Below are 27917 nucleotides of genomic sequence, written 5' to 3'. Positions count from 1 at the left end.
ACACTGCTCGTGACCAACCTACCTACCGAGATGTATGGGAAGCCTTACTTCAATTGAGAGAGCACGTACTAGAGTCCGACGTGCAAAAGTTAGCCATGCCAAAGTTGGAGTGCCGCCAATTAGATTGGAGGGTTATCCGAAATATGGTGGAGGAGATCTTCAAAGACACCGAAGTCCAGGTGTAAGTCTGTTGCAATCCGCATAGTTACTGGTGCGGAGAGAAAACCGTCCCTTGTCATTTTTATATAACTGGAAGTTGTAAAAGAGGGTCCAGTTGCCGATACCAGCATACAGTTCCGGTTCCAGTCCCGACAAGGTTCCAGGAGGAACCATCTTTTAAGAGGGGGGCAATGTTACGATAAATATCATGGCCTAAAATAACCGTAAATATATTATGACTAATTCTGTTTTGTTGTAGAAATTTCGGCGAAGGATCTAGACCCAAATTATGATGACTCATCCGATTCGAGGTGTCCAGGTAGACCGAAATAAAACCGGTCTGAGCTTCTGGGGAGATCGCCGCCGTTCTCGAATAACAGGATTTCCTATATAATAACGGAACTTTAATTAAAGAGAACAGTTGATTTTGAAGACGCGCTCGCGATTTTAATTGTTACGTTCGCCTATATAAATTATGTATTATTCGTTAAATAAATTGATATAAGTTATCGTGCTTTTTAATAAATTAAAATAAGAACCTTTTAATAAAGACATTATAAATTAAATAAAGACATAGCAGTTAAATAAATTTCATTTCAGTACCAAGGAGGCGAAGAGACCGAGCGCATTATGTATCTCTTTTCCTCCGAATGCGTTCTCACTTAATTTTCTACTCAAGTGGACAAATTTGTCAACTATCACAATGCTATCACCTTAAATTTGAAAAGCTGTATATACCAATATATACCAATATGTGTGTTCGATTATTCTATGCCAATATACTCTGACTGATCTCAACGCGAAGTTGCCTGCGACCGATAAACGCTGTATGCGGCGCATGGCGTTTATTGGAGACCACAACTTAAAGAATAATACTATTCTCATTTCGCTCTATTTCGGCTGCGATGAAATTAACGATGTAATAATGACTTAATTTTTTTCATTTTTATTAAGGCTTTACATTGAAAAATGTTAAATGTAATTAAGCTGCAATTTTGTATTGTTATAAGAAGATATCTACTGTTGTTAAGAAAAAATTCTGTTTTTGAAAAAGTGTTGGCGTTTTATTTAGGTATACTATTATATTATTAAAAGAAGATAAACTAAAACATTTTCATATTTTTTTTATTTTATTTTAAATTTTATACAAAAATAATATGTATCCTTAGTACTAAGTATATCATTGTCTTAATTACAGCACCTTTCAACTAAACGTAATATAAAAAATATGACATATTCCTTAAAATTTTATTTTAGACACTAAAATTACATATTAGAACACATAAATGGCAGTAACATGCTTTGGTTGTAAGTACTTACAAAATTAAGTACTATTTTGCAAGTGAAAATTGTAGAACAGATGTCAGAATAAAAAAACTATTTTAATTTTGTACTAAATTTACATTAAAAGTGTTTAAAATCATCCACAAAACCCAATTATAGACAAAAATTATAAGGATTTTCTTTCGATATTCTGATTTCTGGTCTACTTGATCTGCTATATTTGCTAAATTTAAGTTGAATTTTATGAGAAACAAACTTCTCCAATTTCTACCCAGAAAAATTGGTCTTGTTCTCCAACATCACGAATGGCTATATCGACGATGGGAAGTCTTTGAGGCTTTTCAGTTGAATATGTTATAACTGATTGTTCCCATGTGTTTCGGCGATACTAAAAAATACAACCATTATAAATTTACATGATCAATAGAAAAATGTGGAAGAAGATATGTCGAGTGAAAATGTAAATCTCATCAACTGGTAAATTCTCAGGATATGGACCTGTTTAAGTGATTTGCGGTTTGATAGCTATGTTTATGTTTTAGTTTCAGTTTGGTCAAGTAGATGAGAAAATAAAATCAAAAATTGATCCAAGTTGGATGACTAGATTCTTCAGTAACTTATTCAGGACGGCATACCTCTGGAAACAAGGCGACATCTAGGTTTCATTTGCCTTGTCCTGTACGCAGGACAGGACTGCAGTTCTGCTGTAAGTGACCTTCGATTCCTTAAGAGTGGCAAGAATAAATTAGAAACGACCAAATAAAAGTCTATACAGCAAGCATAATCGGGCAAATGGAGAAAAGGCTTAAGTTTATGTTAAAGTAAAGCCTCAAGCTAAAATAAGCTCGAAAGTAGGTGCCAAAGCCTATTCAAAAACCACAAATATAGGTACAAAAAGTCTACCAGGTCGCAATGGGAAAAGGTCTACGAAGTTAATCGATTATTTATCTACAATATATAACCTATTACATATGATTGTTTAGAAATCAATACACTAAAAACAATAATTCATTTGAAAATAAAAATGTATCAGAAGTTTCTGCGAAGTGCCAAAATGGAAGATTTATCCTATTTTGTCTTAAGAGATTATTTAGATTCTGAAATCGGCAGTATAATATCAAGAAAAATCTTTCCCACCATTATTATCTAATCTTGAAATCTTACATATCCGACCGCTATTCTGTAGTTAAACAGCACGAAGGCCGGTTATTAGAAGCCCCAAGGCAGCCTTATCAGCCCTGTTATATTTGATATTTACTGCTGACTTAGCAACCAGCAGATTGACCACAGCTGCCACATATGCTGATGATATGGCTGTTCTTGCATCAGATACAAAGAGCACCACAAAACTTGCAAATTAATCTGAACAAAATTCAAAAATGGCTTAAAAAACATGAAAAATCAAAGCAAATGAAACAAAATCGTGCCATGTGACATTCACAATACGACTGGAAACTTGTCCTCCAGTTTATTTAAATGATAGTTAACTAAAACAAACAACAGACTCCACAAACTATCTTGGTATACATTCGGATAGAAGACTGACTTGGCGAAAGCCAATCTTTACTAAAAATAGACAATTTGGACTCAACCTACATAAAATCTACTAGATGATTTTCAGAAAATCATATCTAACAGAAAACAAAATACTTATCTACCAATCTATAATAAAATACGTGTGGGCTCATGGGATATAATTATGGGGTACAGCCAGTAATTCTAACTTGGAAATTCTTCAAAGGTTAAAGGAAGAGACCTAGTAAAAGTCTTTACTATCAAAAAAGTAATCTCAAACTCCAGCAGAAAATACAAAGAGAGACTAAGTGTCTTAATAACTAGATCTTAAGATCAGACTGAAATAAATATTAAGTAATATTTTATTTAAACATTAATTGAATTTATGTACTAGTCCATTGAAAAATTACATTTAGATTATATTTTTGAGAGGACGCAATTTAATTTTTTTTGATGTGTGTGGGTTAAATAATATGGAAAATATTTTATGCACCTATGTAGTGATTTTATCGTCGCCTGGTAAGGTTTTCCAGAACATTTCATTCTATTTATATAAGCCAGCCGAGGCGACCTTTGATTATTATTAGTATTGGCTAAAAGAAGTATCAGTGTAAATTGTTTTGTAAGTGACAATTATTAATGTGATTAGTAATTGTAATATTTATAATTAAGTGAGTTGTTGGGTTAAATAAAATTATTTAAACCACAATGTGCTTCACTTAATCTCTGAACCCACAGAAAAACGTAACAATATGATGATTAGTTGGTCCTCTAAAGGTCATGTTGGGATGATGATAGCGATTAGAATATAGAATTTGTTATAAATAGTAACCAAAATAACTTACTCTGCACTCGTCACTAAGTACTTCGTACTTTAGTTTTCCCTTTGGAGTAACTTCGACATCATTCCAGGTGAGCAGTTTGATTCCTCGTCGGAAAGTATGTCTCGTAGCATCAAAATATGCTGCTGATTTCTTGCAATGGTATGTGAGATTTTGTCTGGCTTTAGATGACAGCAAATGCAAAAAGGCTATTTGAGTACTGTCTGCTTTGTACGTTATCTGAAAGATATAAAATAATACATATAAGTTTAAATCTGTTTGCTTCTTTCTGATCGTAGTAAACTAGTAATTTGGAAAGCATGTATCAATCAACAAATTATTCTATCTCTTCTGTATGAAACCAGAAGAGAACGTGAGAGTACATAGACCTGCCTGATTTATTTTAGATTTGTTGTGTTCTGTTAGAAGTTATATGAGCAATATAACTGACGTGTGAAAAGATAAGGGTGTAAGAAGATATTATCAATATAGATTTGGGCTTTATGCTCCAAAACAAGTTAAAAGAAGAGTAAAACACTAAAAAGAATAAAGAATGGGGAAAATATGCAGACATAAAACAGCATATTGGAGGAACTAGGAATTCAGTACTATAGCATTTCTTAAAGTCGCTCTAAAAAATAAGACGAAGGAAACACGTATTGGTCAAATCAAAGAACAAGAATGACAGGAATATTATAAATAACTACTAACTGTAAATCGTCGTCAATTTATGGCACAAACCATAGAGAAAGAAGAAAACCATGTAGAGGACCAGATACCCTGACAGAACAAATAAACTGATTAAAAATGGACGGGAAAAATTATTTCGCATGATATATAAAATGTTTGATAAAGGACTGAATGAAGAGGATTTACCAAACGATTGAACACAAAGATATGTTACCTTCGTATATAAGAAAGGGGATAGAAAAAATACGAGAAATATTGAGAAATCAGTGTAATATTATTTATGGGCAGACTGTATAGAAAAACTTCTTCATTTTATGTAGACATGACTATCTGTTTTTCAATGTGCCTCCAGTAAGTTGTCGTTTCGTCAATGTTGTTATCTTTCTACTGATCGTATTCCTATTGGGAAACCGTCTCTAGCCGCCTTTACTACAGGTATTTAAATGTGGCATGTAATGAAGATATGAAATTATCATCAGGAGTACCGTAAGGGTCCGTTTCGGGATCTACGTTATGGAATACACTGTACAACGGGTTATTAAAAATAGGCTATGGTCAAGACACCTACGCTATAGCATATGCAGACCACCTCACAATCCTAATAGAGACTAATATGAATGGGGATATTGAAATAAGGTGACAGACAAGTTCTTACACAGGTGGATACTAGAGAATGACCTAGAGTTGGCAAGTAGCAAAACAGATATAGTAGTACTAAAAGGATCAAGACAAAGACCAAATCTGAGTTTTAATTTAAATGGTGGAAGTATAGAACCAAGTAAATATACTAAGTATTTAAGCATACACCTTGATTCAGGTTTGAGATACACGAAACACCTGATAAATGTAGTTCAGAAGACTGAATTGAGAACCTCTGCCAAAGATTATGCCAAAGATAGGCGGGCCGAGTACCTATAAAATATACGCTCCCCATTTACCTCTTAGCGAAAGAACGTAAAATATTATACCACAATGATAACGGCTACCTAACACAGGTAAAAACCGAGGTAAGCGAACATATGCTAAACAAATGGCAACAAGAATGGGAGGCATAGACAGAAAAAGCACAATTGACAAAGACACTAATTCCAGATGTGAAAGAGTGGTATAAATGTAGGTTTAAAAAAACAAATTATTTTTTACACAATTCCTGACCGGATACGGCTCATTTAGGTCTTATACATATCGCATAAGGAAAACTGAAGACGATTTATGTATAGATTGCGGAGTGCGCTACGACGCAGAGCATTTCGTATTCCATTGCAACCTTTTTCACGATAAACAACAAGATATGAGATCAATTCTAGGGGAGACAACATCAGAGAGTATAATGACTGTAGCCATGCAAAACGCAGATAACTTTAACGAGATAATAGACCTAATAACAGAAATAATCATCATCATCATCATCATCATCATAAGTGGCTCGACGATCCGATGTGGATCTTGGCCTGTTCACAAAAAAGTTGCCTGTCAATTCCTGGCAACTTCCCTCCATCTTCTGACCATTAGAATATGTAGGTCTTCTTCCATATCATCAATCCATCTCCTCCGTGGTCATCCTTTACTTCTTGTGCCCTCTGGTTTTGAAAATGTTAATCTCTTCGTATATACTTAATATGATATCCTAGCAATGTGTCCAGCCCATCTAAGTCTGCACTTTAACGAATTTCACAATAGCTGGATCAGTGTATAACTGATATAGTTCAAAGTTGCATCTTCGACGCTATAGTCCATTTTCATTTACGGCCCCAAAAATCATTGTAAGAATTTTTCTCTCAAAAATACCAAGGAGAATAAGAAAAATAATAAAAAAAGCAAACACGAGACTGAGACAAGATGGGAGATGAGAGATTAACAGAAGACTGCAAGACTTTGATTCCTCGTTGTAAGGAAGAAATCATAAGAACAAATCAAATCAAATAAAATAGGTCCAAAGATGAACTACTCCTTCTTACTATCCGCATTACTGACATGGAGTAGAGAGCGTAGAGAGAGAGCACCAGCGGGACAGCCGAAGTAAGAACACTAAAAACACGTGTCTAATAAGGAGGTATTAGTCGCGTTCTCACGATCGATTCACTGGGCTTCACGGATGTTTGGATCAGGCCAGCGCACTGACACACACTAGAGGAGAGCGTAGTACCAAGGTTTCTTTTGGTGCTGCGATCTGCTCTGATGGTCTTATGAAGATTTCCTCTTCCCAAAAAAAAGGCTATGGTCGCTACCTACATTTGCTTAGTTGAGGCATTTTTGATAGACTATTTTTGATAGATGTATATCTGTTGGTTAGGTTAGATATAAGAAAGAAGAAGAAGAAAAAGTTAGAAATATGTATATATATATATATATATATATATATATATATATATACATTTATAAAAGAAAAAAGGTTGGTAACGACCAAAGGGGGTTACAGTAGAAAAATCACGCATAGATCATATTTATATATTAGAACAACGCATAGAAAAAATAATGGTCAAATATAGGCTCATCTATTTAGCATTTATGGACTTTAAGAATACATGATACATAATTGCTAAAACTAAACTATGGAAAGCAGTAAACGATAATGAAGTGCTTCAAACACTAAAAAAGCAGCGAATAAAATCTACAAGAATAACAGAGTACTCAGTAAAATTGGGAACAAAATATTCAGCATATTTAAAAAGACAACAAGACTATTGCAAGTCTGCTCTACATGCCCCAGTTTATTTAAAATATTCCCAGAGAAAAGTCTGAAGCCATGGAAAAGAAATTGCGAGCGAATGGGTTTACCAGTATGAGATAGACACCTATATAAACAAGATGAAAACGACGTCAGTTTTACGATAAGACAATCAGAACAGGAGTACATAAAACAATAATAAATAAACAGAACCAACTACTTCACAACAAAAAGCAATAATATAATGCAACTGGTAATAGAAAAAGGAAAACAAATCAAAGGAACATAATTTCAGTATTTCAATATTTTTTGATCACAGGAACTCATATATTTTGACGAGTCTTATATTTTAATAATATGTACAAACAGATATCTGGTGATAAAGATAGAAAAAAATGAAAATACTAAGATGCGAAGGACATCTAGCAAGATCTCAGCAGAACAACCCTCCTAGAAGAATCCTTATGTCAGAGCCTGTGGGAAGTAGGCGAAGAGATAGGCCAAAACTTAGATTTAAGCATGGTGTACACGAAGATGCTAAAAAAATGGGTGCGGGAAAAACTGGCAACTAAATAAAATACTCACGTTGTCAGTAAAAAAATGCAGTTTAAAATCATGAGAATTACTTTGTTTTGTTTCCAACATAAAACAAGAACAATGCTTTTTACATGCATTCATTTTTTTCGAATCCTGAGAAAACTAATAAATATTTTTGAAAAATTTAAACGCAGAATGGAAGACTACATTATTACCGAGGGCTGAAAGTCCCTTAGAATAAACAAAAAATTTATTTTGAATGATATATTTGATTCAATTCAAAATCACACTTAATTTTCTCTTTTTTTTTCACTCCTGTAACTTACTAAAATAAACATTATAGAAGTTTTCAGGGACTTTCGGCCCTCGGTAATAATGTAATCTTTCATTCTGCGTCTAAATTTTTCAAAAATACTTATTAGTTTTCTCAGGATTCGAAAAAAATGAATGCATTTAAAAAGCATTGGCCGGGAATTTTGCGCCTACACTCTTAAAAATTGTATTTTAAAATAGGCCACATATCTTGAAGTCGAAACTTTAATAATAAAGAATTTTTCCCAATTCGTAGGGGTAAAAATATAACACTGTATCTGTGCGGGTCAAATTTTAGCCACATGCACATGACAGGAAGAGAGAAAGTATTCGGAATAAGATAGAACACCGCTTTGTATTCCATCGTAAGAAGCTTTGCTACTCCCCTATCTCTATCATAATATATAGTGGTCGAGATATACCTTCATTCCGTGATTTACATCTCCAAGCCAAATTTCTGGTTCTCTGCCCTTGTAGTTTACTTCCGGTGTTCTAACTGGAGAAGGCAGTATACAGGTTGCTCTTTCTTCCATGTTACAGTATACTAGAATAGAATCTTTTATGTCACCTTCGTTAGGATCAACCCAGTATTGTCCTAAAATAAAAAAGAGTATTAGCTAATAAAAAAAGCTGGATCTATAATAAAATCAAAGTAATATATGTCTCAATCCTAGTTACTGAAGTTGAATGGAAATAGCATACCATTTTGGGAGTCTGGATACGCAGCTTTAATATCTCGACAAGTTTTTCCTGGTGAATTTTTCTGTCCATTAGGCTTTCTTAATTTTTCAAAAGATGTTTTAAGTTGTTCGTAAGCTTTGTCGATTAGTTCGCGAGTTTCTTCTGCAGTCAGCTCTTTGCCAAATATCCTAGGAGGTTGATCATTCATCGAATCAGGTCCTTTTTGATTATTTTGGCCTTGAGCTAGCAAAGCAGCTAAGCTTGCAGCATCGTAACCCATTCCTTCTCCTGGAGGACCTGGAGGTCCAGCTGGTCCTGAAATAAGGAATTAAGATTTATAATGTTTTATATGAATTAATTTTTTTCTAATCTTACCTGGTGCTCCTGGAGATCCAGGTCTTCCATCCTTGCCACTTTCACCTCTTGAACCTGGGGAACCCATTGGCCCTTGCGGTCCAGAACTACCTTCTCTTCCTGGTGGACCCCTTGATCCACTTTCTCCATCCTTACCTGGTAGACCTCTTTCTCCGGGAAGGCCTCGTTCACCGGGGGCACCCTAGAATATTTAAATTAAACAAATGCGACACTTAAACTCTCCATATTTAATACTTGAGCTCCAGGTAATCCTTGAAGACCCATTAGACCAGCATGACCTTTGGGGCCTATTAAACCCATTTCTCCTCGATCTCCTTTTGATCCTTGTAGACCAGGTGCACCCTGTTTTCCTCTTTCTCCTGGAGCACCATCTTGTCCAGCTGATCCTTGTTCACCTCGGGGTCCCCTTTCACCTGCTAAACCTGCTTGTCCTGGAGGACCTTGAGGACCCTAAAATAATGTTTATTAACTTATATTTAGATTATAGATTACTCTTTCAATTACGTACTGGTAATCCTGGAGTTCCTACATTGCCTGGTGGGCCAGGTAATCCCTGAGGCCCTTTATCACCTGGTCTTCCTGATATTCCCGGTAGACCTGGTTTACCGGAGGGTCCTTCTGGTCCTTGATCTCCACTTGATCCTGGAGGTCCGAGAGGTCCGGGCATACCCTGTGGGCCAGGGGGACCTTCATTTCCTGGTTTTCCTGCAGGTCCCACTTCTCCTGGTGATCCTCTAGCTCCTTGGCTTCCTATAGGTCCTGGAGGCCCAGGAAAACCGGGAATACCTCTTTCCCCAGATGCTCCTTGAGGACCAATTGGTCCAACGGGTCCTGGAGGTCCTTCATTTCCCCTTTCTCCTCTTGCACCTTCTGGTCCTTGAGCTCCTGGTAGACCTTGTGAACCAGGTAAGCCAGACCGTCCAATATCACCGGTTGCTCCCTTTATACCCGGTATTCCTTGAGGTCCTGAGGGTCCAGCGTTTCCAGGAAGTCCCTAAATATTATTATAAATCATTAGCATAAAACATAATAACTATTTATGCTATATATTAAAACAAAATTTTAAATCCTAATGTGATTTTTACAGCAGTACTTACAACTGGTCCTTGTTCTCCTGGTCTACCAGGAGCTCCCATAATACCAGCATCTCCTCTTTGTCCAGCTTCCCCTCGAGCCCCTTTGGCTCCTGTTAATCCAATTGGACCTTGTGCACCAGACTCTCCAGGTCTGCCTGGTAATCCGGAATTACCTTGGGCCCCTTTCATGCCATTAAAACCTCGTTCTCCTTTAATTCCAGGTAATCCTATCAGTCCTGGTGGTCCAGGAAATCCTTGAGCTCCTTGGGGTCCTGATGGTCCCCTTTCTCCAATCGCGCCAGGTGCCCCTGGTTCACCTGTTTAATACATAATATTAATTTAATTTAAAATATTACATATATATCTCGGAAACTACTAATTTTTGAGTTATACTAAAAACATTTTTCCATATTATCAAATTGACAGCAGACAAATAAGATATGGTTTGAAAACGAGTAAGGTGGATAAAAATAATGAAAAAGGTGTATTGTTGAGTAGAAGCGAATATTAAATGCAATGTTTTTGTAAAATGGAGTTTTTTCTCTACCGTTGATATGTTTATGAGACAGATTATCTTCCATAGCACTTTATTTGTTAACTAACCTGATATTCCTTGTGGTCCAGGTTCTCCTGGTGCAGCAGGTTCTCCGGGTGGACCGGGAGGCCCTAGTGGACCCATGGGTCCACGTTCACCTTGTCTTCCTGGAGCTCCATCAGGCCCAATTGGCCCTACAGATCCATGTTCTCCTTTTTCACCTTGTGGACCAAGTGCTCCTCTTAATCCAGGTAATCCTATTGCGCCTGGCAAACCGGGGTGTCCTTTTGGTCCAGGTGGACCATCTGGCCCCTTAAAATAAAATATGTACATTTATCTCGTCTTAAAATATATTCATATAAAAACTTACTAGTGGTCCGTCAGCTCCTTGAGCTCCAGTAGCACCCTTAGGTCCGGGTAGACCTGATATACCAGGTAGTCCCCTTTCTCCTGGAAAACCTCGTTCTCCTCTTTGTCCTTGTGGTCCGGAAATACCAATAGGGCCTTGCACTCCTGGTTCTCCATCCTTACCGGGTGAACCTGGATTACCAACAGCTCCAGGAAGACCCTAAATATATGTACACATAAGTAGGTACTCTTAGTTACGCTAAACAAAATTTAAATTCCATATAGCTACTATATTGAATGCGTTAAAACGTACTTGAAAACCTCTCGCTCCATCGACACCAGGAGCTCCTCTTTCGCCATCTACACCTGGAGGACCTTGAAGACCTGGCGGGCCTGGATTTCCATCTTTACCTGCATCACCTCTGGGACCTGATGGTCCGAGAGGACCAGCTTCTCCATCCTTCCCTGGTTCACCCTATCAGTTAAATAATATAGTATAAGATTGTTAATAACACTTCTTTTTAATAACTCACAGTCAATCCTCTTTCACCGGGCAAACCTAAAGGACCAGGCAGACCTTGAATTCCTTGAGGCCCAGCTTCTCCTGGCTTTCCATCTTGTCCGGGTATGCCTCTTTCTCCTGATGGACCTGGTTTTCCAGGTGCGCCAATTCTCCCAGGTACACCTCTAATTCCTTGTAAACCTGGAGAACCTGGCCTGCCAACCTCTCCTTCCGGTCCTTTTGGTCCAGCCGGACCAACTCCACCCCTTGTTCCAGTTTGACCTATGCAGACAAATTTAGTGAAACCAAATTATGTACGAACTTTGGAGTTATTACCTTTAGGCCCCGGTGCTCCGTCAGGACCGGGAAGACCTCTTACTCCAGCAATACCACGCTCTCCAGTAAGTCCCTGAGGTCCTGGAGATCCTCTCATACCTCGTTTTCCACGTTTTCCCTCTGGCCCAGATAAACCAGGTAATCCTCTAGGTCCTGAAGAACCTATTTCCCCTTTAATACCAGGTTCTCCTCTGTATCCTCTTTCCCCAGGCAAACCCTATAAATATAATAGTTTAGAATAAAACGATAAACACGATAACAAGTTTTATTACATCAGCCCCTTTAGCTCCTGGTTGACCAGAACTTCCAGCTAGTCCTGGAGGTCCTCTGGCTCCGGGAAATCCGGGTGGTCCTACTATACCCGGAACTCCAGTGTTACCTTTTTCTCCATGTAATCCATCTTTTCCAGCGGGACCGGGAGGACCAGATTCTCCCGGTGAACCTGGCCTTCCTGATTCACCTAAACATTTAATGATTTATGAAAGTTTTACGTATACGCTAATAAAATATAAAAAGAATATTTTTTAATCCTTTTTAAAAACAAAATTTTACCTCTACTTCCTTGGTAGCCTTGACTACCTTTTGGACCTGATGCCCCTTGATCTCCTTTTGTACCTGGATTTCCTGGAAATCCTGGTGCTCCAGGCTTACCAATAGAACCCTAAAAATAAATGTATACATAGCTAACGTATTTCATATTTTAAAGTTATTATCCTTTATAAATTCCTTATTAAGTTTTATTAATTTTAAATAATCTTCATTTACTATAGGAAATACAGGGATCTTTTTTAATGACTTAATATACAATGATACTTACTGGCATTCCTGGTGGTCCAGCAATTCCATCAATTCCTCTTATTCCAGGAGGTCCCGGAGGACCTTCGCGTCCTCTTTCTCCTCTCGGGCCAGCAGGTCCTTGAGATCCAGTTTGTCCCATTGGTCCTGATACTCCTTGTGATCCTTTTTCACCGGGTGAACCTTGATCACCTTTAGAACCGTCTAGTCCAGGAAATCCTCTATGCCCTTTTACTCCCGGCAATCCGGGCATCCCCGGAATACCTCGTGAACCAGGAGGACCTGTTGCTCCCGCTGCTCCAGCTTCACCGTCATCTCCTCGTTCTCCCTATAAATGAAACTAAGTTTTCCAAAATAAACAAAAATTTTAGGAATACCTACATCTTTGCCGGGTGAACCCGTTAGTCCTCTGGGTCCAGCAGGTCCTGGTGGTCCGGCGGGTCCTGGTTCGCCTATTTCTCCCCGAAGACCTTGGAAACCTTGCGGTCCTACGGGGCCCGGTGGACCTTTAGGTATAATAAATCATTTAGTAGGAAATTTGAGTTTTCACGGATTTTTTTACCTGGTGGCCCTCTAGACCCGACTGGTCCAACTTGTGCTTGTAGGTATTGAAATGGTTCTGGATAACTAGGTCCTTTGTCACCACCTTGGGATTGTGATAATTGTTGGTAGAAGGCACTTAAATCTGGTAGAGGACCAGGTGGTCCGGGTGCACCTGGAATACCAGGAGTACCCGGATTGCCTGGCATTCCCGGATCTCCTGGCCTTCCGCGTTCACCAGCTTCACCATGTTCTCCTTGAGGTCCTGAAATAATGTCTTGTTAATATACTCATGAAATATTCTATCAAAACATTACCTGACTGAGGGGAGTTCAGTGTTTGCAAACATACTTCGTCAGTGTTACATTCTGTTTTACCCTTAACACAGGTACATTCTGTGCATTCTCCTACTTTCCATCTTTCTGTATCTTGATATTCTTTGTTGTCTTGTGTGCACGTTAACGTTCTCTCTGTGGGTGGAATGACATGAACATTTACGCTTCCTTTAGGTCTTTGCGTAGGTCGTTCATTTTCGGGCTGAACAAAAATTTCCGTTGTTCGTTCGGGGTGACGATTGCGAGGACGTTCGTTTTCTGGTTGTGGAGTTGTAATAGGAGCTGGTGTAGAAGGATACGTAACTGATGCAGGAACGGCTACAACAATCATATTAATCATTTTAGGTTTAAAAATATGCAGATGGTAAAACCAAATATATTTACTGAATCACTAGTCGTGCGCAAGACTCAAAGGGTATTAACATTGAAGGACAGATATTAGACGACTTAGAAGAAGCAAGAGTTATGCTACAATAACTACAGCAATTAATAGAGGGAGTCCGTTTAAGGATAAACTATGGGAAAACAAAAATGATGACAAATCTTAATCTTGTCTCCAATGAGCTAATAGAAATGGAGGAATCTCCTATAGAAGTTGTTGAAAAATATCTGTATTTGGGCAACGAAATAAGATTAACGCGAGACAACCAGACATGTAGACTACTCAGAAGACTAAGTTTAGGTTGGATTACATTAGGAAAAATGAGAGACGTCTTTAAAATAAATGTCAATCGATTCAAAAAGCAAAGCGTTTAACAAGTGTGCTGCCATTTGTCACACACAGAGTAAAAACATTAACTCTGTAAAAACAGCGGAAACATTGAGAAGAACAAAACGTAAAATAGAGAGTTTAATGCTTGAGACAAGCTTGAAAAATAGACTAAGAAACGTAGAAGTTCGTAGACGACTAGAGTGACAAAAAAGATGGCAGGTGGTCAAAAAAAATTGCTTGAGTGGAGACCACCTATAGACAAGCGAAGCCGGAGAAGTCCTCTAACGTGATAGACCGACGACCTCTAAATAATTGCGGCCAATTCAATGAGGCGCAGAACAGAAATAGATAAAAATATCTAGGGGAGGCCTATGCTCAGAAATGTACAAATCAGGGTGGTAATTGATGATGATAAATCAAATAAGAGTAAGAGGAAAAAGAAATGAAATGCAATAGCGTTAGAGTAACAATGGCATCAAAGTTTATAAAATCAATGATTTCAAGTGAAATGATTAAAAAGATGTTTTGGTGAATTATTTTAGCCATTCATACACAAATAAAAAATGAACACAAACCAACTGTCATACTTACGCCTTCTAGTTTCATTTTCATCATAATAATCTTCATAGTCGTCTAATTTGCCATACTCTTCAAATTCATTAGGATCTTGATTTTGAACCTCTTCTGGTTGTATACTATTCGGATCATCGGATTGAGGCTTTGGTTTAGATGAATGTTTTCTTCTTGTTCCAGCGTCTATTTTGGTACTTAGAAGCGTAAGAGCTAATAGCACAGCCCAAACATATAGGTTGAACTTCATTCTGAAAAATAAAAATGTAGAGAAGGTGGTGAAGTGGAAGGTTGTCTAATGGTGCGTATTGTACACCATTAGCCGATAAGATATATAAAGCAACAAAATAAATCTAAACCTTCATATACCATATTTTATATAGAAAAGCCATTATTTTACAGATGCCGAAATATCAACCACAAAGGCGTCCTGCGATGCTGAAACTATGAGCACGGCTCTAGACTTCGCAAAAAATGGTGGTAACATACGCGAAGCTGGAAGAAGATTCAATATTCCAGAATCTTTCATTCGAAAATGTAAGAATTGTGTTGATGGTGAACGTGACATCGTAAATCCTCATGTTTTGAAGCGTTGCATTTTTTCAATCAAACAATAAAAACAATTAACAGAGCACGTTTTATAGATGGCGAAATTATTTCATGGTTTGACCAGAAACCAGCTGAGAAGACTTGCATTCTCATTGACGAATGCTAGTCATATTAAACATAATTTTAATATTCAGACACAAATGGCAGGCAAAGACTGGTATTTAGGCTTTCTAAAGAGACATCCAGAAATTTCTCTAAGAAAGCCTGAACTCTCCAGTATGAATGGGATCTCGACTTTTAATAAAAAGCAAGTTACCATCTTTTTTAATAATTTGCAACAATTATACACGAAATTTAACCAAAGAAGACCGAATTTTTAAAGTGGATGAAAGTGGAATTACCACCGTGCAAAAGCCTTGCAAAAAACTGTGATCTAAGGATGTCAAATAGTTTGGCGGGAAATCATCCGGTGAAAGAGACAGTCACAATTATTTGCTGCTTCAACGCATCAGGCAGCTGTTGCATTCCACCAATGTTTATCTTTCCAAGGATTAGAATGACAGACGCATTAACAAAAAAAATGGTCCTTCCAAATATATTTATTCTTGTTCTAAAGGCGGCTGGATTAACGGAGATCTTTTTTTATAAATGGCTTCAGCATTTTAAAAATACCGTAAAACCGTCGAAAGATAATCTAGTCATTTTGATTTTGGATAACCACTCTAGTCACATTTCTCTTCCTATATTTAATTACTGTAGAGTCAATGGGATTTCTCTTTTAAAAATATCTCCTCACACTTCACAGAAGCTCCAACCATTGAATATAACTTTTTTGGTCTTCTCAAATCAGCATTCAAAAGATATTGTGTTTATCACTTACAGACAGCAGAGAAGATAACACAATATGATTTAGGCGGGATATTTAATAAAGCATACATGCATACTGCTACAATGCACAAAGCACAATCAGGCTTTCAGGCAGCTGGGATCTGGTCTTTCCAAAAAGATAAATTCACGGCTGATGCCTTTTTAGCCGCAACTTATGATTTACCTGTTGTTGTTGATGATGAGCCGCTTCCGTCCATCTCTTCCAGAGACAATCAAACTCAAGTGTCTAATACAAAAAATAATGATGCTGCAGTGCCAAGTATATCCAGCAACAGCAAAAAGGTACAAAAATAAAGTTTTTGAAGACAGCAGCTCCGAAGATGTTTCAGAAAATGAACTGAAAGTGCGATGATGATGAGTTGGACGATCTCGTGTCAGATGAAAATGACTTCTGTGTATTATGTGGTGATGGTAGCAAAAAAGACGAGGTGTGGTAAAACTGTTCGATGTTGTCAATGGGCTCATGCCATGTGTACAGGGAAGGATAGTCCAGAGGGATATTTATATTTGTGACTTCTTCGATGCTTAGATTTTTTTTACATATCTTAAGCTTAGTTTTTTTTATCTTTTTCTGTATATTGGTTTGTATCTTTATTATTTATGTTCAATAAAATATATTTTCGAAGGTCATTTTAAAGTTCTATTATTACCCACAGCTATACGACATATACCCACCATTAGCCGAATAGGTCGGATAATTGTGCGCGTTACACTAATTGGAAATTTTGCTTCTCTTGTTGCACTGTTCCACCATTTATTGCATGCGGTCCCTACCAATATACCTAGGCCCTTGAAGTATATCTTCAAAAAAGTTATAAACTGAAATGTTTTAAGTTTTTGCAATATCCTGAATTAGCCTTAGGTACCAATAGCCTACTCTTTCCTAAGTAGAAATGTGTAGAAGACAGTGTAGGTAGAAATAAATGAATAGTTACACGCAGGCTACAGACTTTATTAAAATACCAGAAATTAACAAAAAGGAGTAGCGCCAAAATCAAACTGTGAAGTAATAAACCTAATGAAAATGATTGTTATCATATTTCAATATGCAAATCAGATAATGAACGTACCTAATAGAAAGTTGAGATAAATTAAGAATCGAAGGAAGGGAATTTTTTAGAATAGTTTTTGATCGAAAGACAAGGAAAAAAGATAATTTAGGCCATTATTCAATAATGGTATAAGGCCGCAGATACACATACAATATATCAGACAATATATTATATTATTGTTTAGTGAGACGAATTGGATTCAACCAAAGATAACATAACAAGTAATAATTAACAAGCCTCCAGAAGCTAAAATCATAATTACTAGAAGGAGAAATTTAGATGGATTGGAAAGAGGAAAATGTCACCGAACCTCTAAAAATCATACGAACAAGCTGAATTTTTCTGAGAATGTCAATTTTTGGACTCCAAAAAAGATGCAAACAAGTTTACTACTTTTACTCAGTGGCTTTCCCCTAAAATGCTCCCTTTTAGGGGGGAGGGGGAAGGTTGAAAAAATCGATTTACCAAAAATCTATACGCCGTAGAAAAAAATGTTTCAAATAAAAAATGTAGCTGAGATAATGGTGAACAAAAATGTTTATTAGCACTTTTTGTGCAGAATGAACCGTTCTCTCAGAAACAACGCTGGAAGCGACTGGCGAATTTGAATAAGTTACGCGCATGAAATCAATCCTTAATAAAATTAATATCAGTTTGACGGTAAAAATTCGATATCTTTTGATAAGAGTATCTTATCGACAAAAATCAAAATACGCCTTGAAAAAGAAGAGTGCAGCTTTCGTATGCTGTTTTTGTATTTTGCCGTAAATGAAGTCGGTTTTTATAAAGGTGTAATGGTAAATAAATAAACGCTGCGCGATTTTTGCCAATTTTTTATGATTCTCATAAGATCAATAAAATTGATCATATTCATTAACCGAATTTATATTTAAATGGGAATAAGCCACAACTAAAGGTTAAAATACGTTTATTTTATTAATAAACGTATTTTAACCTTTAATTGTGGCTTATTCCCATTTAAATATAAATTAATTTAAAATGCCACAAGAAAATAGCTTCAGAACAATATTCATTAACCGGTCACTATGAAATTTTCATTATTAGATCCTAATCTTCAAAACATATAGCATGAAATTTCGGTTTTTAGTTTTGGCAACAAATTTGAGGCATTTTAAATGTGCCTAAAAACGCTGAAACTTTCCCATTACAAACGATCTAAAACGTTTAAAACTGCTTTTTTTTGATTGCATAAGTACATTTTTCGAAATTACACAATATCAGCTACAAAATCCATCCAATACCGCCTTCGTGGACAAATTTCCCGTTCGTGAGATTGTTTTTAATGTGAATGTGAATTCTGCGTTTTTTAGGAATATTTCAAATGCCTCATATTTGTTGCTAAAACTCAAAATCGAAATTTTATATTATAAGTTTTGAAGATTAGGCTCCAGCAATGAAAATTCCACTACGACCGGTCAATAAAAATGATAAATTCAATCAAATCTCATCAGAATCGTAAAAAATAGCAAAAATGGCTCAACGTTTATTTATTTAACACCTTTATAAAAACTGACTTCATTTGCAGTAAAACACGAAAATTGATTTCGTGTGCGTAACTGTCATGCAAAATCGCCGATCGTTTCAAGCGTTGTTTCTGAGACGACGGTTTATTTAACAGAAAAAGTGCCAAAAAGTATTTTTGTTCAAAATTATCTCAGCTACATTTTTTGTTTGAAACATTTTTTTCTACGGCGTACAGATTATTCGAAAATCGATTTTTTTTCTGTCTTATCCCCTCTAGGATGAGGCACCTTAGTAAACTTTCTTGCATTTTTTTTGAGGTCCAAAAATTGACATTCTCAGCAAAATTCAGCTTGTTCGTATGATTTTAGAGGTCAATCTCTGACGACTGGACTAAAATGTGGTGAAGTATCGTACCTTGACGTAATATTATACTCGAGATGTACTCATGGAAAAATGTAGGGGTTTAAAACCAAACATATTTTATTAGATTTATAACATGGGGGTAAAACCAACTATTATACAGGGTGTTTGGTAGGTCGATGGAAATGTTTTAAGATATAATAGGGGACGCCATTTGCAAAATTTTTGCTAACAATGTATCGCTCAAACTGTTAAGGTTTCCGAAATAAAGTTAAATTTGTCAATATTCGAAAATTAGGCTGCTAGTCTATTTTATTTTTAAAAATAATTATCTAAGCGAGATACTTCCCTGACATACAAAATGCCTTACGTATTACTTGCTCAGATTGCAAAAACCCTTCGTTGAATCTTAATGCATTGTTAAAATAACCTTCATTAATGAAACGGGTAAGAAAGGTAAAACACAACAACGATACATCATGCTTTTTGCAACTTTTATTATGCCTTATTAAGTATGTACATAAACTTCAGAAAACAGTCATTGTTGTTCAAAATGAGAACCACCATTCCTAATGCACGCTCTTGCCCTGCGTCGTATTTCTGATGTGGTTACTTTTAACCTCAGTTCTGCCATTATAATTATATTCTTCGATAATCCTTTCCATTAAATCAGCTCTAGTTCGGGTTGGAACTTGATAAACAAGTTCTTTGAATCTGCCCCAGTTGTGGTAGTCACACGGTGTTAAATCGGGCAATCTAGCAGGCCACAAAATCGGTCCAGTTCGTCCGATCCAACTATTGGGATAGTGATTGTTGAACCAAGCCGTAACAGCACGTGCACAATGTGCAGGGCATCCATCATGTTGGTACACCATTCTTCGTCTGAGGGCGAGGGGTAAATCTTCTAAGAGTGGTGGTAATTCATTCTCTAGAGAGTCTTAGTACACTTGACTATTTAACCTGCCTGGCAAAAAGGAAGGTCCTATTAACTCTCGTCCGATAACTCCTACCCAAACGTTGATACTAAATTTGTGCTGAAAATATGTTTCTTTCGGTAGATGGGGATTGTCATGTGCCCAGTAACGGAGGTTGTGAAAATTTGTTATTTCTTCTCTATTAAAACTGGATTCATCAGTCCATAATATACTTTTAAGAAAATTACCATCGTTGATGTCTGCATCTAACAAAAAGCGGCAAAAATTTACCCTTTTAATTGGATGATAAGGATAGCGTCCATCGTTGTGCACTACCGACCAGACCTTCCATTGCGAGACATTTAACTGCCGAGCAACCTTTCTGACGCTTGTGGTAGGATCATTCGTAACAGCTTGCAAAATTTGGGCGTCTACACCAGGACCGTAACGTCCAGAATTAATACCAGAAACAGAATTGTTAACAGTACCAGTTTCACTAATTCGTCGATATGTGTTGAAAAAGACACTTACATGGGGAAGTCGCCGGTTAGGGTAACGGCGCTGATATTCTCGACGTGCTGCAGATGCATTTCCATCACTCCAGCCATAGAGAAACAGAATGTCTGCGTACTCTGCATTCGAAAACAAAGCCATCACAACTAATCCATAAATCACGTTATGCAGATACACAGTCTGGTTGTTCACTCAAACAAAGTTCAAAATCGTAATGCACAAAAAACTCACAAGAAACTTCAAACACAATTCGGATGTCAAATCAGTAACACCAAAATAAACCACTTCATATCAGGTAGATTGTTTGTTAGCATAGCAGGTAGATTGTTTTTTGTTTGTTATGCGTTCGGAGAATGACGATAGCTGATGGAAATTTTATGCGAAGAGTCAGTGTTGTAGGTTTACATTTTTATTCCATTCGTAAAACAGGAAGGTAGTACGTCTAGATAATTTTTAAACGTGAAATAGACGGTTGTCGAATATTGACAAATTAATTTTATTTCGGAAACCTTAACAGTTTGAGCGATACATTATTAGCAAAAAATTTTGCAAATGGCGGCCCCTATTATCCCTTAAAAAGTTTCCATCGACCTACCAAACACCCTATATATGCGTCAGTAGTATGCTCAAACTAAGCACGGTGCAAAGACTTGCTTGCCTTGGAATCACATAAGCTCTGAGGGGTATACCAAACCAACAGCACCTATTTTATGTGTAGGTAGGTACTCAGAAGAATTATTCAATGAAGCATTCGAAGAAGTATAAGATAGTATATTGTAAACAATATCTGTATCATTAATAAAGTCTCGGATAAGACTCACCTATATCAACTAATCGATCTATTAATCTTTTACTTAAGTTTAATTTATAAGCGTTATATCGTTATTTAGCTTTTTTTTATTTTTTTATCAAAGTCTATCATTGCGTATATTACAGCTTTTATAAGAAATAACCCATAAAGTTTTAACTGTCTCCCATTACCATTCTTATTAACATTACGAATTGATTGCAATTTAACAAATTGGTTTTATCTTAAATTGGTTTGTTATCACACATAAATAATCAGATTACACAATATACAAATTGATGACCTAGTGTTAATAGTTAATAGTAAGATGGTTCTGATTTCATCAATGGACCATTTAAAATGCGGTCATAGCGACCTATATAAATAGCAAATTCATATATAAAACAATTAAATTGCGCATCTATTATTAGCAAACTGTGAAGAATGATTCCATAATAATTAATGAAGAGAAACATTTCAGATAAGCAGTCGAAAACAAAGCAATTAAATATTATAAATCGCAAATATCTGGTACACAAAAAATACAGTACTTCCATATGGCGCTCATTTACGGCGCTCTGTTTTTTGTACAAGTAGTATTTTTGTTTTTGCTCCGTATTATTTTAATAATTTAGTTCTTATGACCAATACATCTGTTCTTTTTCTTCCTGTTCTTTTTGATCTAGACATATTTCACCTGTTTTTCAATGCACTTTTAGAATGTTATCTACAATCTATAAATTGCTTGCACTATCTTTTTACTGATCTTCGTCGCAACGGAAATAATATATTGCTGTTTTTACTATTCTGTCTTCGGCTAGAGCTAGATATTTTTGTTCATCCATTTCCATGTAGCTTGTTTTACCAATTGTTATTATTTATTCTTCTTCTTCTTTGTCTTTCGTTTACATTTTAGATTCCTTTGATGTTGATTTACTATCGTATCAGCCTTTAGAGCCCAGTTTTCGGTGCCATATAATAACACATACATATAACGTTTGATCATTCTTTGACCCAATTTTATGTTTTAGTTATAGTTACAAAAGAATGATTGCATTTGCAGAAACGTTGTATGAGCTGGTTTAACTCTGCACTTAATCTCTTTACTTGGGTCTAGTTAGTCTTTAATGTAGCATCCCAGCTATTTAAAGTGAGTAAATCTCTCAATGTTTTGTCAATTTATCTATAGGAAAGCATTGTCGTGAAGTTTATGGCTGAATATAATAAATTTTGTGTTTAGATATAGAATAGACGTCAGGTATTTCACTATTAGTATACATAATTATCATTTTATTCTTCACTCTATCTTTTTTTGAGATCTATGCTTTTACGCAAATAAATATGTATCTAACAATATCCTCCTTATTTTATTTTAAGACATTATTTATCTTAAGTATTATAATGCCTTTCATTATTAGAAAAAGCGAAACAAATCAAACATATGAGAGGAAAGAGTAGCCATCAACGATTCTTGAAGTTGAAGATATTGAAGAGGCAATTAAAAAACTAACCAGAAACAAATCACCCGAATTAAATAAATCTTCCGGTCAAACTATATGAAAATTGGGCCAACATACAATAATTGTGCTACAACAACTTATAATCAAAGAAATATGGAGACATAAATCTCTTCCTACTGATTGGAATATTACAATACTTTGTACAATACACAAGAAAGGTAATATGTTCGAATGCCCTAACTACAGATCGATTTTTCTTCTTTCTTGGCTCTTCAGCTCTAAGTGAGTCTTGGTCGAGTTTACTATTTTCCTCAAATTGTCGGTCTTGTGCAGTAATCTCCCATTGTTTTACCTCCCTCTTACGCAGATCACTCGTTACTGCATCCTTCCATCTCTTTGTTGGTCGACCAACTGACCTTCTGCCGTCGGATTTTTCCCAGAAGGTTGTATTTAGTAGTTTTTCATTATTCGATCTCAGTACATGTCCTGCCCATCTTATCCGATTTGCCTTAATATATCGTACTATGGTTTCTTCTTCATAGAGTACTTGAGGTTCCTGGTTATGTCTTCATCTCCACTCTCCTGTTATTTCGTCCATACAAGGTCCTAAGGTCGACCAAAACAAAATATATGCAGGTAAGAAAAAACGCAGAAATAAGGCAGCCACAAAATATAACAATAGGAGAATACAACATAGAGGAGGTAAAAAACTTTATATACTTGGGATCCCTAGTCACGTCTGATAATAACGTTACGGAGGAAGTGAAGAGGCGAATATTGATTGCAAATAAATGTTACCATGGCTTAATTAGACACCTAAGATCAGATAACGTCGCAAGAAAGACAAAATGCCAAATATATAAAACCCTAATAAGACCGGTACTCACATATATGGCTCAGAAACCTGGACACTTACTAAAAGAGAGGAAACGTTGTTAGCCACCTTCGAAAGAAAAATCTTGCGACACATATATAAGGGCACAAAAGAAAACGGAATATGGCGAAGACGATACAACTCTGAACTATACAAAATATACCAGGATCCGGATATTATAACATTCATCAAAATAGGACGGCTGCGTTGGATAGGACATGTAGAAAGAATGGAAGAAGGCGAAATACCAAACAAAATATTCAAACAGATGCCAGTAGGAAAAAGAACAAGAGGAAGACCGAAACTGAGATACTTAGAACAAATAGAAAATGATATAACAACCTTAAAAATAAAAAACTGGAGAAAAAAAGCACGAAACAGATCGGAATGGAGAAGAATCCTAGAACAGGCCAAGACCCAAAAAGGGTTGTCGAGCCAGTGATGATGATGATGAGGTCCTAAGGTTATCCGGAGGATGTTCCGTTCTAAGACTAATAATTTTGTTGTTTCGCGCTGGTTCAGTGACCCCGTCTCACTTCCATACGTTATTATGGGACGAATTACAGTTTTATATACCCTTGTTTTAGCTGTCTTTGAGAGTAATTTTGATTTAAGTAGCAACGCTAGGAAATAATACGCTCTAGTTCTAGCCGCTATATCTTTTTCATAACTATTTTCAGCTGTTATCTCTGCTCCCAAGTATTTGAATTCTTTGACAAGACAAATTCAAAATTGTATTCATTTATCGAAATGTTTTGTCTAATTCTTAGTCTTTTTAGTATTTTTGGTAACAACTATGTACTTGGTCTTATCTTCGATTACCTTAAGGCTTATTTCTCTGACTCCGCTTTCAAAAAGAATAAAAACTTCTTTCGCATCTCTGCTAGGTTTTGCAATTGTGCCGGCATCGTTAACAAAAGCTAACAGTACCTTCGTTCCCTGCGCAGCGAAGCCATTTGTTAATTCTGCCTGCATCATCTAAAGTAAAGTTGAATAACAAAGAAGAAAGTGGATCGCCTTGCCTTAGGCCCGTTTTGATTTAAAACTCATCTGATGTACTGCTGCCAATTCTGATACATGCTTGAGAATCCTGCACACACATCTGGGCTAATCCTATCAGCTTTCTGAGTACTCCCAATTCTACCATTACCTTCCAAAGTGTATCCATTTTCACAAAGTCATACGCTTGTTTAAAATCTATAAAAACTCCATGTACATCTTTGTTGTTGTCCCAACTATTTTCTAAAATTTGGCGCAAGATAAAGATATGGTCTACTTTTGATCTTCCCGGTCTTAAGCCAAACTGGTAATCATTTATTATTTCTTCTGCATCCGAAATTAATCTTTTTAGTAGAATAATCGACATATCTTTGTAGGTTTTATGAATTAATGATAGTCTCCCTACTTTTAAACTATTTGACCGATCGGGGGGAAATTTCGCACAAATTTAAAAGACAGTAATTCCTCGATGTTCAAATGTATTAATAACATTTTACTTTGTTAATAAAAAAATTAATGAAATTTATAAATTAGTGCAAAAAAACTGCTTTTTGGCAAATATCTCCGTAAATTATTTATCAATTTTAATCGAAAAAAAGGGAAAATAAAGATATTCTTGATATAAAAAAATGATATAAATATTGCTTATGTAAAATATAAAGGAAAAAACTTATAGAGAAAAAATCAAATTGTGACCATAAATTATTGTTAAAAAAAACGCAAGGTAAAAATACGAGTACCTTTTCATCTATTCGTCATCGAGTAACCCCCACCTATGTCTTAAAAGCTTCAGATATCTCCGAACAATTTTGCTGTGAAATCGATGATTTTTGCATAACCAGACTGGGCTAATTATGCTCCTACCACATTGGTTGATATCGAAAGAAGCTTTTCTATTTATACATATCTATGTTCTGACAGAATACATAAATTTTTAATAGAACATTTTAAGAAGTTTTTAATTGTTTACTAATTTATGAGAAATCTGAAGTATAAAAAGTACAATTATTTTAAGTTTTGATTTTACCTAGTTAATATAATAAAAATACTTTACAATGCATAGTGTGTTTTGTTGAATGTTATGTTGAATTGTTTCTGCATATTATTAACAAAAATAATTTTTTTATATATTATTGACAAAATTCGTGCATATTTTGCGAACATACTTTACGTTTGAGTACATATTTGCCTCAGATTTATAATCAGTTATGGAAATTAATCTAACAAATGAAACAGTAAAAAGTTTCAAAATAAATGTCCAGCAATGAAAACATGGAGCAGTGAATGACAATGGAGTGTGGAAAAGACGATAAAACTACGAACTTTATAAAATATACCAGGAACCTGATATCGTAAAAATGTAATGCGGATGGAACAAAATGACCCAGCTAGAAAAACGTTCCTTGATAGATCCATTGGTCACAGAAGAAGAGGAAGACCCAAAAGAAGGTTCCTTGATAACATCGATGATGACATGAGAAATATGGGAATACGTGCTTGGCGGAGAAAGGCGATGGTTAAGGACGTCTTGGAGAGAAATTCTTGAGGAGGCTAGGACCTCCGCAGGGTTGTAAAGCCAGAATTATCATTAATGCTTTTGGAAAAGAAACTTTACAGAAAGCTAAAACAAAAACTGTACACGAAGTGGTACCAAAATTTACAAATAATAAGAAACACAAATTTTACGAATACATATATCAAACTTAGACCATAGAGTGGCCTAAAAACGCAAGAATGTCTTTAAGAATGTAGTCTCACTGTCAGAAAAACAAAACATTGTAGCTTAGCGAGTGTATTCTTTACTAAAAGAAATATAAATTTGAGAGTAAAGGAAATGAAGAGTACAAGTCTGATAAAACAAAAGAAAAAAATTGCATCATGCAAACCTATTTTATTATGAATAAAATAGCATATTGAAGACTCAGAAATGGGACAATTTGTTGAAATTAAAGGCAAAAGGACAAATAATATTTAAAAACTTAAAGTATGCATAAAAAATAGAGCAGGAGAAGCATGTTTGTAATATATTTGTTATGCTTGAATCTGGAAGAATAATATCAGAAATAAGCAACGCAAAGTGCACATTCGGGCAAATTATGCAATTTCAAAATTAGAATATTTACATCAAGAGAAGAATGAGTTTGGAATAGTGGATACATATTAAAGAAGAACGATTAGATACAGTAGATATTCTAAAAGAAATAAAAATTCTTAACTAAAAGGGAGGATACTGAGCACTTACTCAAAAATGGCGACAACGTCTAGATTAAAATTACTAGCTAACCCTTTAAAGAAGATAACATACCTGAATATTTTAAAACAAAGAAAGAGAAAACCCCAAGATAATAAGGATACGATGGATGAGTCTCTGAGAAAAAAAAAAGAAATTAGAAGACGGTTGGAAGAAAAAGTTAAGATTAAATTCACTGGAAAACTGTAACGAAAGGGGAGGAAAAATACAATTTTTTTTTAATTTGCAAAACCAAGTTTGGACCAAATGATCAACAAAACAGTTTCCTATCACTATCTTTAGACGCGTTAGATCACAAAATCAAAACTCACATGAAAAAATCCAAATTACACTGTAGAAACACTAAAACAAATCTTTAAGCACTGTAGGGCACTAGAGCCCTTGGATTCGTGTGCCCCGTTGCCAGGGACTGCACTGTGGACTTGTTGAGTTCTACAGATCTATTTATCTATTTAAAATAGGAATAATTGGAGGGAGAAGGAATAGTGTAAGACATTAACGCATATAGTGTTAATTAATTAAAATGCGTATGGATCGCTCCCACTCTCACTATTTTTGTAATAATAATGGATTTGTCCCAAATATATACAGAGGCGGACTAAAGAAAATAGATCTTCTCTTTAGTGGATATTTTAAATATAAAATAATCAATGATTTGTGAGTGGTGAATACAATAAGATAGTTTGTAATAGTAATGTAAATACGAAGAATTAGCAAGAAAAAAATGAAAAAGTAATAAATATATTTTTCTTCTTCAGGTGCCTTGTTTTACTCTTTCTGTTGGTTGACAATTCACACTGATTCTTTCAATTTGCTGTTTCTTCTTAGAGATCATCATACATTTTGTTTTCTTACTGTTTAGTGAAAGTCTATATTTCTGACTCACTTCTGTGATTCTATTCATTAAGTCCCGGAAGGCTTCATAACTGTCAGCGAATAGCACCGTCTCATCCGCGTATCTGATGTTATTAATATATTCTTCGTTAATTTGAAT

The 27917-nt window shown here is 35.7% G+C and overlaps 1 protein-coding gene across 1 annotated transcript; it reads right to left on the bottom strand.

Moving 5' to 3' along the window:
* Positions 1–1393: 1393 nt before the first annotated feature.
* Positions 1394–27372, bottom strand: LOC140445443 (uncharacterized). The gene is made up of 21 exons (XM_072537456.1): positions 27235–27372; positions 14813–15042; positions 13492–13827; positions 13197–13439; positions 13016–13140; positions 12657–12962; positions 12392–12500; positions 12112–12299; positions 11840–12056; positions 11535–11785; positions 11315–11476; positions 11024–11221; positions 10722–10965; positions 10140–10435; positions 9551–10036; positions 9277–9492; positions 9043–9223; positions 8689–8982; positions 8409–8581; positions 3804–4019; positions 1394–1831 (listed from the first exon to the last, which is right to left on the bottom strand). Exons 2-21 carry the CDS (start codon positions 15039–15041, stop codon positions 1685–1687), a joined length of 4617 nt encoding a protein of 1538 aa, XP_072393557.1. The 5' UTR covers position 15042; positions 27235–27372; the 3' UTR covers positions 1394–1684.
* Between the last annotated feature and the right edge of the window lie 545 nt (positions 27373–27917).

The sequence above is a fragment of the Diabrotica undecimpunctata genome, chromosome 7 (assembly GCF_040954645.1).
Source record: "Diabrotica undecimpunctata isolate CICGRU chromosome 7, icDiaUnde3, whole genome shotgun sequence".
Classification (NCBI taxonomy): Eukaryota; Metazoa; Arthropoda; class Insecta; order Coleoptera; family Chrysomelidae; genus Diabrotica; species Diabrotica undecimpunctata.
The sequence above is the reverse complement of the archived record's forward strand: the minus strand, read 5'-3'. Positions and strand labels throughout refer to the sequence as shown.